Genomic DNA, 17,968 nt, shown 5'->3' on the forward strand with positions numbered 1-17,968 from the left:
ATAAATAACGCACCAAAAAGGCATTGTTGAAATACAATTTAAGGGGTATTTCGGCCATAGACATCTTATTCCCTATTTAAAGAATAGGGGATAAGATGTCTGATCGCGGGGAGCCCGCCACTGGGACCCCCGCAATCTCCGTGCAGCACCTACATGCTATGCAGGGCTGCTGCTCCAGTCTGGAAAACCTTTGTGTTTCCCGGACCGGAGACGTGAAGCCGTGCCCTCTCGTGATGTCATGCCATGCCTCCTCATGATATGGTGCCACGCCCCCTCCATTCATGTCTGTGGGAGGGAGCGTGATAGCCATCACGCCCCCTCCCATAGATATGAATCAAGGGGGCGTGGAGTCACATACCAAGTCCTGGAAACACAGATGTTTCCGAGACTGGAGCAGCAGCCTGGCATAGAATGCGGGTGCTGCACGGAGATCGCGGGGGGTCCCAGTGGACGGAGGGCCGGACTACCCCTTTAAACTTTATATGTGTTATTGTAATGATATTGCAATACTAGACCACAATATTAAGTTATTAGAGCAAAACTATGAATTTATTAGGGAAAACTGTACAATTGAAAGGAGGCTCTAGTCATCTGCAACTAGTCTGGATACAAGACGAGATACGGTTGGGCATGGAGGCATACAGGTTTAGTTTGGCATCCTGAAGCACATTGCCCACAGATGTTACAGCTGGGCTTGTAGATCCTGAACACTTGCAGGTTGTTGAAACTGGCAGGCAGACAATGCTCCATTGGCGATCAGTCTTGTGACCGGACAGAGACATGAAAGAGACATTATTGGGAAACCCTTACTGTGTGTGGACGAGAATCATCCTGCGGAAAAATGCCAGTTGGAAGCCATGAGAGGCAACACATGTGGCCATAGGATGTCCTACACATATAGCTAAGCTGTTACTGTCCCTTGTATCACTACGAGGGGTGACTGACTGCGATATGTGATGGCTCATCACACCAGCAGGGGGCAGTGTGTCACTCCACAGCCAAGGCAGGATTGAAGCGTTAAAGGGGTACTCCGCTGAAAAAAAAAAATGTAATCAACTGGTGCCAAAAAGTTAAACAGATTTGTAAATTACTTCTATTTAAAAATCCTTCCAGTACTTATCAGGTGCTGTATGCTCCACAGGAAGTTCTTTTCTTTTTGAATTTCCTTTCTGTCTGACCACACTGCTCTCTGCTGATACCTCTGTCCATGTCAGGAAATGTCCAGAGTAGAAGCAAATCCCCATAGCAAATCTCTCCTGCTCTGGACAGTTCCTGACATGGACAGAGGTGTCAGCAGAGAGCACTGTGGTCAGACAGAAAGGAAATTCAAAAAGAAAAGAACTTACTCTGTAGTAAACAGCAGCTAAGTACTGGAAGGATTAAGATTTTTAAATAGAGATAATTTACAAATCTGTTTAAATTTCTGGCATCAGTTCATTAAAAAAAAAAACAAAAAAAAAATGTTTTCCAGCGGCATTCCCCTTTAAATGGGCACTGTAATGAAGTAAAAAAATTGATATGTTGTAGTACTTAAGTACTACAACATATCTCTAATATACTTTAATAAAAAAAAAGTGATATTTTAAACAAGTTTAAAATCACTTTTAAATTCGGCCACTAGGGGTCGCCCTCCGGAGGCAGCGTGTACACTCATTGCTGCGCTGAACCTCTGGATGGGCAAGTCTGATCTGAGGTCTTACAATACTTTGGGGGAGCGGAATGTCTTTTTCGGGTGGTCGGAGGGAGGGGGGTGTTGCACAGCGGGGTCTGGGGGTGATGGAGTTTGGGGGAGCGGAATGTCTTTTTCAGGCAGGCGGAGGGAGAAGGGTGGGGGGTGTTGCGCGGCAGGGCCTGGGGGAGCGGGATGTGTGGCAGCTGCGGGTGAGACTGTTTTCACCACAGGGTGCCTACAGTTGTTTCCCCACTACAACTCCCAGCATGCCCTGACAGCTAATAGATGTCAGGGCAGGCTGGGAGTTGTAGTGGTGAAACAGCTGGAGGCACCCTGTATAGTTGAACTAAGGGCGGAAGTTGGACCCCCCCAGCAGGCATCAGTGATGTCACGCTTGCTGGGGAAGTCTGCCTGGTAGTGAGCACACTACCAGGCAGAAAAAAAAGCATTTTTAATATAGTAAAAAAAAAACATAAAGGCAGGGAGGTGGTTAGGGATAGATGGGCAATAGGCAGGGACAGAAAGAAAAAAAAAAGGGATGGTGGGAGCTACCCTTTAACTCTGAAGTTTCCATACTAACCATACTAAGCAAGGAGGACTTTACTGTTCTTTTTGGCGCACACGGCATAATAAATGTTTCTCAATTGCTCTATACCAAAATTTTGGCACATTAGGAGCCAAAATTGTAGCAAAACATCCATAGTAAATGTGGCCCAGTAGGTATCAAGGGTAATTTCATTGAGTAACCAAAGTGAATGTTCCATTATGATGTTTTTCGGTGGAATTTAGGGATTATGTTGTAGATTCATTTGACTTCTTATGAATTCAGAAGTGTAAATTATAGACTGATATTTGTATTGGAGGAAATGCCGAGCCACTCAATTAAGTCTAATCATGACTTTAATCGCTTGTTTCTTAGTCAAAAGGATACAATACCAGGAAGCAGGATACAGATGCCAGGAAAGTATAGTTGGTCATCATTTACCAACAATGATATGTATACTGTTTATAATCCGAGCCTCAACACTTCTGAAGAAATCCCTAAAGTCACAGAAGGTCACGTTTATTTCTCATTTTGGAAGGTGACTCTATCATACAGATGCCTATTGGCTTGTTATACTACTTTTAGGTCACAGAAAATGTCTGAAAGTTCAGCCAGATGCTCAAATAAGTCCTTTTCAGATGAAAGAGGTACTCCGATGGAAAAAAAAAATTCTAATCAACTGATGCCAGAAAGTTACACAAATTTGTAAATTACATAGTTACATAGTTACATAGTTAGTATGGTTGAAAAAAGACATACGTCCATCAAGTCCAACCAGGGGATTGAAGGGAAGGGTGTAAGGGGATAAGGGAAAGGGATGTAGTTTTATAATTCTGCATAAGCTTTAATGTTATTTTGTTCCAGGAATGTATCTAACCCTGTTTTAAAGCTGTTAATTGTTCCTGCTGTGACCAGTTCCTGAGGTAGGCCGTTCCATAAGTTCACAGTTCTCATGGTAAAGAAGGCGTGTCACCCCTTTAGACTAAACCTTTTCTTCTCCAGACGGAGGGAGTGCCCCCTCATCCTTTGGGGGGTTTAACCTGGAACAGTTTTTCTCCATATTTTTTGTATGGGCCATTTATATACTTATATACGTTTATCATATCCCCCCTTAAACGTTCCATGCCCCATATTAGTTTAGTCGCGCGTCTCTGCACCCTTTCCAACTCCGCAGTGTCCCTTTTATGGACAGGCGACCAAAACTGAACAGCATATTCCAGGTGAGGCCGTACCAATGCTTTATATAGGGGGAGTATTATGTCCCTGTCCCTTGAGTCCATGCCTACATCTATTTAAAAATCTTAACCCTTCCAGTACTTAGCTGCTGTATACTACAGAGAAATTTGTGACATTCTTTCCAGTCTGACCACAGTGCTCTCTGCTGACATCTCTGTCCATGCCAGGAACTGTCCAGAGCAGGAGAGGTTTGCTATGGGGATTTGCTTCTAATCTGGACAGTTCCTGACATGGACAGAGGTGTCAGCAGAGAGCACTGTGGTCAGACAGAAAAGAACTACAAAACTTCCTCTGGAACATACATAAGATAAGTACTGGTTTAAGATTTTGAAACAAAAATAATTTACTAATCTGTTTAACCTTCTTGCACCAGTTGATTTAAAAACATTTGTTTTCCACTTGTTTCTACCAGAGTTCCCCTTTAAGGCAATGGCCTTTTGGTTTCCCTTCTGCGGCTAGTAGTTGTACTGTATCTGTGGCAAAGATCAAAGTCGGTGCAAGGATTTCTGCCTACACAAGCGAAGCTCCATTTTGGTGCCCCCCCCCTCCCCCCAAACCTGCAGTCCACCCTGCGCCCCACTTCCCTTGCATATATGTTTCTTTAAATTATTTCCTATGCAACACCACAGATAACAGTGATAACTCTGAGTACAGATAATGGAGATGTGACCAGCAGACCTATGTAACACCACAGATAACAGTGATAACTCTGAGTACAGATAATGGAGATGTGACCAGCAGACCTATGCAACACCACAGATAACAGTGATAACTCTGAGTACAGATAATGGAGATGTGACCAGCAGACCTATGTAACACCACAGATAACAGTGATAACTCTGAGTACAGATAATGGAGATGTGACCAGCAGACCTATGTAACACCACAGATAACAGTGATAACTCTGAGTACAGATAATGGAGATGTGACCAGCAGACCTATGTAACACCACAGATAACAGTGATAACTCTGAGTACAGATAATGGAGATGTGACCAGCAGACCTATGTAACACCACAGATAACAGTGATAACTCTGAGTACAGATAATGTAATAGATGTGACCAGCAGACCTATGCAACACCACAGATAACAGTGATAACTCTGAGTACAGATAATGGAGATGTGACCAGCAGACCTATGTAACACCACAGATAACAGTGATAACTCTGAGTACAGATAATGTAGTAGAAGTGACCAGCAGACCTATGTAACACCACAGATAACAGTGATAACTCTGAGTACAGATAATGGAGATGTGACCAGCAGACCTATGTAACACCACAGATAACAGTGATAACTCTGAGTACAGATAATGTATAGATGTGACCAGCAGACCTATGTAACACCACAGATAACACAGTGATAACTCTGAGTACAGATAATGTAGTAGAAGTGACCAGCAGACCTATGTAACACCACAGATAACACAGTGATAACTCTGAGTACAGATAATGTAGTAGAAGTGACCAGCAGACCTATGTAACACCACAGATAACAGTGATAACTCTGAGTACAGATAATGTAGTAGAAGTGACCAGCAGACCTATGTAACACCACAGATAACACAGTAATAACTCTCTGAGTACAGATAATGTATAGATGTGACCAGCAGACCTATGTAACACCACAGATAACACAGTGATAACTCTGAGTACAGATAATGTAGTAGAAGTGACCAGCAGACCTATGTAACACCACAGATAACACAGTGATAACTCTGAGTACAGATAATGTAGTAGATGGGAGCTGCAGTCCTATGTAACACCACAGATAACACAGTGATAACTCTGAGTACAGATAATGTAGTAGAAGTGACCAGCAGACCTATGTAACACCACAGATAACACAGTGATAACTCTGAGTACAGATAATGTAGTAGAAGTGACCAGCAGACCTATGTAACACCACAGATAACAGTGATAACTCTGAGTACAGATAATGTAGTAGAAGTGACCAGCAGACCTATGTAACACCACAGATAACACAGTGATAACTATGAGTACAGATAATGTAGTAGATGGGAGCTGCAGTCCTATGTAACACCACAGATAACACAGTGATAACTCTGAGTACAGATAATGTAATAGATGTGACCTGCAGTCCTATGTAACACCACAGATAACACAGTGATAACTCTGAGTACAGATAATGTAATAGATGTGACCTGCAGTCCTATGTAACACCACAGATAACACAGTGATATCTCTCTGAATACAGATAATATAGTAGATATGACCTGCAGTCCTATGTAACACCACAGATAACAGTGATAACTCTCTGAGTACAGATAATGTAATAGATGTCACCTACAGACCTATGTAACACCACAGATAACACAGTGATAACTCTGAGTACAGATAATGTAATAGATGTGACCTGCAGTCCTATGTAACACCACAGATAACACAGTTATATCTCTCTGAATACAGATAATGTATAGATGTCACCTACAGACCTATGTAACACCCACAGATAACACAGTGATAACTCTGAATACAGATAATGTAATAGATGTGACCTGCAGTCCTATGTAACACCACAGATAACACAGTGATATCTCTCTGAATACAGATAATATAGTAGATGTGACCTGCAGTCCTATGTAACACCACAGATAACACAGTGATAACTCTCTGAGTACAGATAATGTAATAGATGTGACCTACAGTCCTATGTAACACCACATATAACACAGTGATAACTCTGAGTACAGATAATGTAGTAGATGTGACCTGCAGTCCTATGTAACACCACAGATAACACAGTGATATCTCTATACTTTCGGTTCGAGGCACACCGCGGGCACCCGTACCGAAGTTGACAAGAAAAAAAAAGGATTACGCAATGCACAGCGGGGGAGATTTATCAAAATCTGTCAGGAGGAAAAGTTTCTCAGAGGCCTTGTTAAAAATGAAAGAAGCAATCTGATTGGTTGCTATGGGCAAGTGGGCAACTTTTCCTCTGGACAGGTTTTGATAAATCTCCTCCAATATCTATTTATCTGTGGGTATGTAGTTATGTAGTTTACAGTTCTGCTTTATGCAGCAACTCACAAATGATGTCTTCTCTAATCAGTGTCGTTCTCTTCTCCATCTGGTCCGGGCCATCATCACAGTTTCTTCCAGCCACAATTCTTCACCGTTAAACCTGGTGTAAAGGATTGTAGAAAAGTGTACATGGGTGACAGGGGGTGTAGAGAAGTGTACATGGGTGACAGAGGGGTATAGAGGAGTGTACATGGGTGGCAGAGGGGTGTAGAGGAGTGTACATGGGTGACAGAGGGGTGTAGAGAAGTGTACATGGGTGACAGAGGGGTATAGAGGAGTGTACATGGGTGGCAGAGGGGTGTAGAGGAGTGTACATGGGTGACAGAGGGGTATAGAGGAGTGTACATGGGTGGCAGAGGGGTGTAGAGGAGTGTACATGGGTGACAGAGCGGTGTAGAGGATTGTACATGGGTAACAGAGGGGTGTAGAGGAGTGGACATGGGTGACAGAGCGGTGTAGAGGAGTGTACATGGGTGACAGAGCGGTGTAGAGGAGTGTACATGGGTGACAGAGGGGTGTAAAGGAGTGTACATGGGTGACAGGTGTGTAGAGAAGTGTACATGGGTGGCAGAGGGGTGTAGAGGAGTGTACATGGGTGGCAGAGAGGTGTACATGGGTGATAGAGGGGTGTAGAGGAGTGTACATGGGTGACAGAGGGGTGTAGAGGAGTGTACATGGGGGACAGAGGGGTGTAGAAGAGTACATGGGTGACAGAGGGGTGTAGAGGAGTGTGCATGGGTGACAAAGGGGTGTACATGGATGACAGAGGGGTGTAGAAGAGTGTACATGGGTGACAGAGGGGTGTAGAGGAGTGTACATGGGTGACAGAGGGGTGAAGAAGAGTGTACATGGGTGACAGAGGGGTGTAGAGGAGTGTACCTGGGTGGAAAAGGGGTGTAGAGGAGTGTACATGGGTGACAGAGGGGTATAGAGGAGTGTACATGGGTGACAGAGGGGTGTAGAAGAGTGTACATGGGTGACAGAGGGGTGTAGAGGAGTGTACATGGGTGACAGAGGGTGTAGAAGAGTGTACATTGGTGACAGAGGGGTGTAGAGGAGTGGACATGGGTGACAGAGGGGTGTAGAGGAGTGTACATTGGTGACAGAGGGGTGTAGAGGAGTGTACATGGGTGACAGAGGGTGTAGAAGAGTGTACATTGGTGACAGAGGGGTGTAGAGGAGTGGACATGGGTGACAGAGGGGTGTAGAGGAGTGTACATTGGTGACAGAGGGGTGTAGAGGAGTGGACATGGGTGACAGAGGATCGTAGAGTAGTGTACATGGGTGACAGGGGGACGTAGGGGGTGAAAGAGGGGTGTACGGGGTGATAGAAGGGTGTACATAGGTGACAGAGGGGTGTAGAGGAGTGGACATGGGTGACAGAGGGGTGTAGAGGAGTGTACATTGGTGACAGAGGGGTGTAGAGGAGTGTACATTGGTGACAGAGGGGTGTAGAGGAGTGGACATGGGTGACAGAGGGGTAGACTGGGGGGGGGGGTAGATATGTGTGACAGGGGGTAGACTGGGGGGTGAACATGGGTGACAGGGATGGACAGGGGGTGGACATGATGACAGCACAGGGGGTGGAGAGGGTTAAGAAGGGGTAACAGAGGGGTGGACATGGATGACAGCAGTGGGGGTGGAGAGGGTTAAGAAGGGGTAACAGAGGGTGGACACGGATGACAGCAGTGGAGGGTGGAGAGGGTTAAGAAGGGGTAACAGAGGGTGGACATGGATGACAGGAGTGGGGGTGGAGAGGGTTAAGAAGGGGTAACAGAGAGTGGACATGGATGACAGGAGTGGGGGGGGGGTGAAGAGGGTTAAGAAGGGGTAACAGAGGGTGGACATGGATGACAGGAGTGGGGGGAGGTGGAGAGGGTTAAGAAGGGGTAACAGAGGGTGGACATGGATGACAGGAGTGGGGGGAGGTGGAGAGGGTTAAGAAGGGGTAACAGAGGGTGGACATGGATGACAGGAGTGGGGGGAGGTGGAGAGGGTTAAGAAGGGGTAACAGAGGGTGGACATGGATGACAGGAGTGGGGGGTGGACGAAGGGTTATGCAGGGGACGCTGTGTGAGCGCGCACAGCAAAGCGCACAGATACTTCCCTGCGCGCCGTGAGTCAAAGCGCCCAGGCCCGGGCGGGAAATAAAAAAATAAAAAAGTGCAAATTAGCTTTCCGGTACGCTAAAAGCACGTTCTGGGCGCAGGGAGAGGTGCTGGTACTGTCAATAGGCATTTTTGGAAGTGGCGGTACTGAGTACCGCCGCGTTCCGGCCCACTTAAAGCATTGGTCTTATTAAAAAAAAAAAGTCTTGATTTTTTCCGCCCCCCAATCGGCTGCGGAGTCCTTGCGCCCCCAAGCGGACGCTTGGTTTGCCTAATGGCAGAACCGGCCCTGGCAAAGATTTTTTTTTGGGGGGGGGGGGGGGCCGGGTATTTATCAATTTTGCCTGTTGACAGTTTCTTTTTACCCTTTTTTTTTCACTTTGGTTTTCGTGGACATGCACCAAATTTATCATTTGGTGCAGTTGTTAGTAATTTTGGCTCAAATGTTGAAATCAGCTGTTCACAGCGCCTTTTACACAGAACTTAGCGCCACAGAGGACGCGTATTTTACCCCTTGTGCAGCCATTTCGGAGTCCCTCCTGCAGGATATCAGCAGGCGACATGAGTTATTTTCTTTTGTGGGGTTTATAGTCACCATGTGAAATGGATTTTATTTTCAACTTGGGTAGTTTTTTTTTTGTTTTTTTTTGTTACTTTAGTGCAGTGGTCTTCAACCTGCGGACCTCCAGATGTTGCAAAACTACAATTCCCAGCACGCCCGGACAGCCGTTGGCTGTCCGGGCATGCTGGGAGTTGTAGTTTTGCAACATCTGGAGGTCCGCAGGTTGGAGACCACTGCTTTAGTGCTTACCTTTCCTGAACCTGTGTGGCCATGTCCAATGCTGGCTCAACGGAGGGTGAAGGTTCCCAGGATAGCATTGAGTATTTTTAATGTATTTTGACGCCTTTACAATTTCTTACATTGCTAAGTGTGTTTTCCAAGTGCAAAATTTCTTGGCGGTGATTTGCGCCCAAAAAACGGGTTTTGCGCCAAAATTGTGCCAAAGATTGATTGGCACAAATGATGAATTACTGACTAAAGTTGAAATCACACACAGGACCGTGTGATTGTGAGAAAGTTGTAAATATGACAGTGGAGAAGATGCGCCAAAGTATTGCGCCAAAGTTACGTTAAAAAAGACACATAAATCCTTTGATAGATAACAAGAAGGTCGGATAACAAATGCGCCATTTAAGAGGTCTATGTGTAGAAGGTTGGATAATAAATGCGCCATTTAACCGTTTAAGTTGCAGTCTTGTTTTGACCTTAATGACCTTATACAATGGTTAAGAGCGGTAGGTGCAGCGCCGGAGGCTTGTGACATCACAGCCACGCCCAGCTCGTGGCATCACAGCCATGCCCCCTCAATGCAAGTCTATGGGAGGAGGCATGACGGTCATCACGCCCCCTTCCATAGACTTGCATTAAGGGAGCATGGCCGTGACATCACAAGCCTCCGGCCCGCATCGCCAGTTATCCGGCACGGAGCGAAGTTTGCTCCGTGCACCAGATGTCTGGGGTGCCGCAGCCGAGATCGCAGGGGAACCCTCACAATCAGACATCTTATGCCCTATCCTTTGGATAGGGGAAAAGATGTCTAGGGGCGGAGTACCTCTTTAAGTGCTTTACTTAGCCTTTTTGTGCTTTCTTGATCCCCCCCACCCCCAGGTTCACCATTCCTCTCCACTATATATAAGTGTTGTCTCAAGCCTTTCCCAGGATCCTGTTCAGCTGGAGCCTACAGCTGATCACCAGTGGCGTCTCCAGCATTCATATTTAGGGGGGGCACATGGGGGGCCAGTGACAAAAGTGGGGGGGGGGGGGCAATTTTAAAACATGTGTCTGTGTATGTGTATATAAGAGAATGCATAAGAGAATATCCACAGCACACATCCAATAGGTGAAAAATCAAAGGTGATTTATTCCATCAAACAGTGTCCAGAACAACGTTTCAACCAGCTTTCCTGGTCTTTTTCAAGCTCAGTATGTCTAGTGTCTCACACATCTTATATAGGGGCATTCATCAAATGCCATCAGTGACAATAATCATACAATTAGTGCAAAATCATACAAAATTTCTCCTACAAAAAACTGCAAACAGCGTTCATATATTGCGTACATAAGTATTATATATAATAAACGTGCAAAAATATATTTTTATAACTTATGTAAACATTAAGAATGCGCATGTCTGTCGCGCTACCTGACAAATCCGTCTCATCAGCGTTACGCCAAAAATGTTATTAAAAATCTTCATACATTCTTGTTGCACAATGATTATTTTTTTCCGTTTTTGCCATAGATTTTTGGGTAAATGACTGATGTCATTATAAAGTAGAATTGGTGGCGCAAAAAAAAATAAGCCATTACATGGATTTTTAGGTGCAAAATTGAAAGGGTTATGATTTTTAAAAGGTAAGGAAGAAAAAACAAAAGTGCAAAAACGGAAAAAAGGCTATGTCCTTACGGCGTTAAAACTAATAAATCTAGCTAATGATTTATACAACACAGTGGGAGCAGGCACTGTGCGTACACATACGCCTTGTGTCCTTAGGGCTCACGGACGGATCCTCAGCATATTTTACACTGCGGATCCCCCGACAATGGACCCTACAGTGCTGCCTCCATATGTGCCTGCTCATACCGGCAATCCTCCGCTACGAGCAGACACGCTTTGATGTGTATACTCGCACACCTCGCGGCTGCTCTCGGCCTAGCTCAGAGAGCAGGAGGAGCGGCCATGATGTGTGCGAGTATACACATCAAAAGCGTATCTGCTCGTAGCGGAGGATTGCCGTTATGAGCAGGCACAGATGGAGGCAGCACTGTAGGGTCCATTGTGGGGGGATCTGCAGCATAAAATACACTGTGGATCCACCCCTGAATGAGCCCTTAGGGTACGTTCACACGTACAGGATCTGCTGTATATTTTCTGCAGCTGATTTTGCTACCTATTGAAGCTAATGCGTTGCAAAACTAGCTGCACAAAAAATGCAGCAAAAATATGCAGCTGATCCTGTACATGTGAATGTACCCTTAAGGGGTTAATGATAAACTAGCAGTGTGTTCACATGTTGTCCTTCCAGTGGGGTCACTTTCCCTCCTCCAGTGTCCACAGGTCTCCAACAGGTCACATTACCAGAACAATTTATGGAAAAATCGTGGCAAAAATTGAGCGGCTTTACCGCAATTTACGAAAAATCGCGGTAAAATCGCGCAATTTTGCCGCGATTTTCCCCAAAATTGTTCTGATAATGTGACCTGTGGACACTGAAGGAGGGAAAGTGACCCCACTGGACTGCTACTATACAAATGACCTATCCCCAGGATATACTGCTGATCAGGGGGGAGAGAGGGAGGACACAGGACATCACTCACCTCACATGAAGCTGCTCTGTGTCCCGGAGGCCTGTCAGCTCTCGGCCCCGTCCTCTCCTGTGCTGGGGGCGGAGCCATCATCAGGTACCTTCATCCCTGCTCTGCCTGTCTCTGCTAATGATACGCAGACCAGGAGCAGCACAGGGATATCCCCAGCAGCTGCAGCGGGCTCTTTACCCAGCCCTTCAGTCCGTCCCTGGCCCCATACTAGCATTGGGACATCCCTATTTATTTTAAATTGGGGGGGGGCACAAGGGGGGCACGGCCTGATCTAGGGGGGGCCATGGCCCCCTCTGCCCCCCCTAGCGACGCCACTGCTGATCACAGGGGGCTTGGCTTCTTCTTGTCCTACCTGACAAGCCAGCCCCTTGATGACATGTGCGGCCTATCTATACATGCCGCCACGCTGGCGTTCAATGCGTCCCCTGCTGTCACGTGACCTCAGTAGTCTGCACAAGTGTATTTAAAAGGAATGGGAAATATAAAGGAAGGACTTAGACTTCTCCTTCCTACTGGATCCACTTCTGACTTTAGCTCAAAAACTGCACTGGCAGTTTAAAAAAACAAACAAAAAAAGAAACACCAGAAAAAAAACCTGTGTAGAAACATAGCTTAAAGCCATATTCTGCCCCTTGGCATCTTATCCCCTATTCAAATAATAGGGTATAAAATGTCTGATCGCGGGGGTCCACCCACTGGTACTGTTATTCTACTGTAATTATACCAATGTAGAGTAACAAAATATGGTATGAACCCTGTTATGTGTCACATTACATTTGTCTTTACTCCTCTGCTTTGCAATTGTATCTACAAGGTTGTAATATGTTCAGTGTATATAAACAATACCTTCACATCCAGTAATGCCTTCTGTCCATCGGCCTGTAGGGCCACAAGTTGTTACATTGGAGCCCTTTAATATCCAACCTTCCGAGCAGATAAATTCACATGTGGAACCAAAAGTGTTCTCAGCCCCCGGATGGTGACATGTAAAGGATCCTTGCTGAGGAAAGTCGAGCGTCCCACATGTAACAGCTAGAATAGAAATGACTATTACTCTGAAGTCAGAAAGATTGCTGTGACATTCCAAAAGTCTTTTTTCTAAATGGCAGGTACATTTTAATCAATATGTTAATCTTTAGTCTTCTGTGCGCATTCTTGTCCTGTCTAATATACTCCTGTCTGAAAACAGAAAGGAGGCGTTACAGAGCAGTCTGCGGTGATTGGATGAAGAGACCCAGTACATCACAGCAGACTTAGGGAGGAAGTGAATGCACAGTGAGTGGAGAGAGGGCGGGCTCAGTGCTTGCCTGGGACACACCACTTCCTGAGCAGTGGATATCAGAATGAGTGAGCAGCAGAACAGATGGATTTGGGAGCTAAATACAGAAGCTAGCTACATAAAAAAGATATAGAAAACATCTGCATGGCCTAAGCATTAATTTTTTTCCCTGTGAAATGGGTACGCTTTAAGATAATTCTCAATTATTAGTTGTTACATTGCTTCTTAACCCCTTAAGGACAGCTCCTGAGCGGACAGGTCCCGGCGGCTATCAGATGATCGTGGTGATGCCTGGCATCGGTTTTCCAAAGCTGGCAGCCGCGAGCAATGGAGCACAGATAACACTAATCAATGCTATGGCATAGCATTGAACAGTATATGCAAGCAGAAGATTGGATGTAATATTTTCCCATAGTGACAAAAAAATTGTAAAAAAAAGGTTAATGAAACTAAATTAACCCCTTCCCTCATAAAAGTTTGAATCACCCCCCTTTTCCCATTATAAAAAATATATGTAAACAAAAATAATCATAAACATATGTGGTACCGCCGTATGCGTAAATGTTCAAACTATAAAATGTTTATGTTAATTGAACCGTATGGTCAATGGCATATACTAGTGATGAGCGAACTTACAGTAAATTCGATTCATCACAAACTTTTCAGCTGAACTAATTTATGCAGGATAATTCATCAACTGCTGAGCCGAGAAGTTCGTGACGAATCGAATTTACTGTAAGTTCGCTCATCTGTAGCATATACGTAAAAAATACCAAAGTCCAAAATTGTGTATCTTTGTTCACTTTGTATACCCTAAAAAAATTTATAAAAAGCGATCAAAAAGTCCAGTAAAAACAAAAATGGTACCGATAAAAACTACAGACCACAGCGCAAAAAAAAATTAGCCCTCAAACATTTCTGTAAACGAAAAATAAAAAAGTTATAGTGGTCAAAAGAGGTCAATTGTAAGTTTACTAATTTTCATACAAAAAGTTATGATTTTTTTTAAAAGAAGTAAAACAGAATAAAACCTATATAATTTGGGTGTCGTTGTAATTGTATGGACCGACAGAAAAAAGTCATTTTTACCACTGTGTGGAAGTAGAAGCCCTCAAAAGTTGCAAATGGCTTTTTTTCAATTTTCCCTCACAAATTATCGTCGTAGATTTTGTGGTAACATGATTGATGTAATGACAAAGTAAAATTGGTGGCGCAAAAAACAAGCCCTCATATGGGTCTGTAGGTGGAGAATTGAAAGCAATATGATTTTTAAAAGGTGAGGAGGAAAAAACTAAAGTGCAAAAATTAAAAAAACCTGTGGTCCTTAAGGCGTTAAATGATAGTTCCAGGAATGAAGAAACGATTGCACTCACCCAACTGTAGAATTCCTCTCTTTATACCAAAGTGCCCATAACAAAATGTGCAGTGGTAAAAACATGAACAAAGACAGCGGAAGCGATACCTGCGGCAACAGCCGTTTCCTGCGTCAGCGCGCACTTCTTCGGCCTGATGATATACGTCACTACGCTCAAGTACATGTTTAAATACAACTATGGGAGTAACCATTGTTACATAACAACTAACAGTTCCTAGCATTAAAATCAGTAATAACCTTTTAGAAAAGAACTTAAGTCGTTTCCATCATTAAGACCAATCGGACCTAAGGCATTCGTTTAGTTATCCATTAGCTTCACATTGTAGCAGCATATTTTGCCGGTCTCCACCTCTCTCTGGGATATCCACCCTTTCCAGTCCAGCAAACTTCAGTGTGTCTGTGCAGCCTTCATGCGCCTCACATATATGCATAGTCAAAGGGGTACTACAGAGAATGTAAACTATCTTGCCTGATATTCGGGTGTCCCAGCACTAGAGATGAGCGAAATTACAGTAAATTCGAATAGTCACGAACTTCTCGGCTCGGCAGTTGATAACTTATCCTGCGTGAATTAGTTCAGCCTTCAGGTGCTCCGGTGGGCTGGAAAAGGTGGATACATTCCTAGGAAAGAGTCTCCTAGGACTGTATCCACCTTTTCCAGCCCACCGGAGCACCTGAAAGCTGAACTAATTTATGCAGGAAAAGTCATCAACTGCCGAGCCGAGAAGTTCGTGACGAATCGAATTTACTGTAAGTTCGCTCATCTCTACCCAGCACCAATGGCTGTCCTGTGGCTTCGGACCGCATTGGGCAACTTTGCAGCACAAGGTGTTGGGCCCACCAAGGGACATATTGTACTACTAATTATATTTGCACTTTGTTGAAAAGTAGTATATTTTTCTAATTAATTCTATTATTGTTATCTGTATATATGTTATTCCTGTGTTACTGTACCCTTTAGAGAGTAAACCCCATGTGACCCTGCCTGCCAATGGGAACCCCTAAATTCTTACCCATATAGTGTAGTGGGGGGAGGAGTTGCCCCAGTCTAAGTGCAGTTTAGTCTGAGTAACAGTGTGGTTAAGGTGTGTTGTGTCGTGTGCTCTAAGGGAAGGCCTAGCTCAAATCTACTTCATCTGGTCATTCTGCAAGGATGCCCGTACAGTGGAAATTCATGCCCCAGCGGAGAAGGCTGCAATACCCTGACAGAACCCTACCTACCAGGATTAATCTACCCGTTTTACAAGTCAGTATTAATCTGTTTAGTGAAAGCACCACAAGTTCCAGCAAGGCAACATGGCTCCCAAGGAATTAAGCTGCATCCTCTCACCCTGAACCAGACTGTCGGTGTAATACCATCTGCACGCTGCTCAGTAAAGACAGTTATCCAAAACCTGACCTTGGTGTGCTTGGTGTAAAAACTACAGACCACGGCGCAAAAAAATGAGCCCTCATATATCCCCGTACGTGGAAAAATAAAAAAGTTATAGGGGGTGAGAAGATGACAATTTTAAACATACTTATTTTGGTGCATGTACAGTGACCCCCCGACTTACGATGTCCCCGACATATGATCATTTCAACATACGATGGCCTCTCAGAGCCCATCGTATGTTGAAGTCAGCCTCGACATATGATGCTGCTGTGTGTTGGGGCCATCGTACAAACAGCTATCTGACAGCGCTGACAATTTCAGCAACTGACAGATAGTTGTTTAATGTCCCCGTGTGCCCCGTTCTGCCTCCTGTTACTCACATGCTGTCCTGCTAACTCACACAGGCTTCCACTGTGAGCTCCGTGTAAGCCCCCCCCCCCCAGTGCAGCCATAGCCAATAGCCATAGCCAATGCTGCAGGCATCCAATGAGCTGCTGGCTGCCCTCCAATGCCTTTCCTATAGAGCCGTAGTCGGCAGGATGGTAATGGAGGACATTCTGTCCCCCCTGAAGGTATTTAAAGAACTGTAAAGTACTGTATGCGATGTCACACATCACATACAATACATATACACACTATACACCCCATACATCAATGTTTCCCTATCAGTTTGCCTCCAGCTGTTGCAAAACTATAACTCCCAGCATGCCCAGACAGTCAATGGCTGTACATGCATGCTGGGAGTTGTAGTTGTGCAACAGCTGGAGGCACCCTGGTTTGTTAAACACTCCCCATACACTCCACATACAATGGTCATCCCAGAACCAATTAGCAGTTTCTCATAGAGATATGTACTCAACATACAATGGTTCCAAGGCCCCAGAACCAATTAACATTTTTACATAGACATATGTACTCGACATATGATGGTTTCAACATATGATGGTTCTCCTGGAACCAATTAATATCATATGTTGAGGGACCACTGTAGTTATAATTTTTTTAAAGTAAAAAAAAATAAAATAAAACCTACATAAATTGGGTATCCCTGTAACCATACGGACCTACAGAATAAAGATAATGTGTCATTTTTACCGAAAAGGGCACTGCGTGAAAACGGAAGCCCTAAAAAGTTGCAAAATGGCGGGTTTTTTTTCATTTCACCCCACAAATATTTTTTTTTGACACAGATTATGTTATAAAATTAGTAATGTCATCACAAAGTATAATTGGTGACGCAAAAAACAAGCCCTTATATGGGTCTGTAGGTGCAAAATTTTACACGTTATGATTTTTAAAAGATGAGGAAGAAAAAACGAAAGTGCAAAAACAAAAATTGTTTTGATTCCTTAAGGTGAACATGGGCTGAGTCCTTAAAGGGTTAACTCAACTGGTGCCAGAAAGTTGAACAGATCTGTAAATGACTTCTATTTAAAAATCTTAATCCTTCTAGTACTTATCAGCTGCTGTATACACCATAGGAAGTTCTTTTCTTTTTGAATTTCTTTTCTGTCTGACCACAGTGTGACTCCTCTGTCCATGTCAAGAACTGTCCAGAGCAGGAGAGGTTTGCCATGGGGATTTTGCTTTGCTTTGGAGACTTCCTGAAATGGACAGAGGTTTCAGCAGAGAGCACTGTGGTCAGACACAAAAGTAATGCAAAAAGAAAAGAACTTCCTGTGGAGCATACAGCAGCTGATAAGTACTGAAATGATTATGATTTTGAAATAGAAGTAATTCACAAACCTGTTTAACTTTCTGGCACCAGTTGATTAAAAAAATATATGTTTTCCACTGGAGTACCCCATTAATGAACAAAAGAAGACCAGATGGTGAGTGCTATACATTGGTTTATACATTAGTTATCAATAAATAAATTCAATAAATAAATATTTAATATTTATGGGTAAAAAAAAATCTTTTTGTCCCTGCATCTTACCACTGTTTTGTCC

At 44.1% G+C, this 17,968-nt stretch overlaps 1 protein-coding gene across 1 annotated transcript in view; it reads right to left on the minus strand.

Moving 5' to 3' along the window:
• LOC130277428 (uncharacterized) overlaps positions 1 to 17,968 on the minus strand; it is a 125,422-nt gene that overhangs the window by 10,091 nt on the left and 97,363 nt on the right. Inside the window, exon 36 of the mRNA XM_056528098.1 lies at positions 12,834 to 13,019. Coding sequence (XP_056384073.1) covers positions 12,834 to 13,019 — 186 coding nt within the window. The remainder of the gene's footprint in view (positions 1 to 12,833; positions 13,020 to 17,968) is intronic.

The sequence above is a fragment of the Hyla sarda genome, chromosome 6 (genome assembly GCF_029499605.1).
Source record: "Hyla sarda isolate aHylSar1 chromosome 6, aHylSar1.hap1, whole genome shotgun sequence".
Taxonomy (NCBI): Eukaryota; Metazoa; Chordata; class Amphibia; order Anura; family Hylidae; genus Hyla; species Hyla sarda.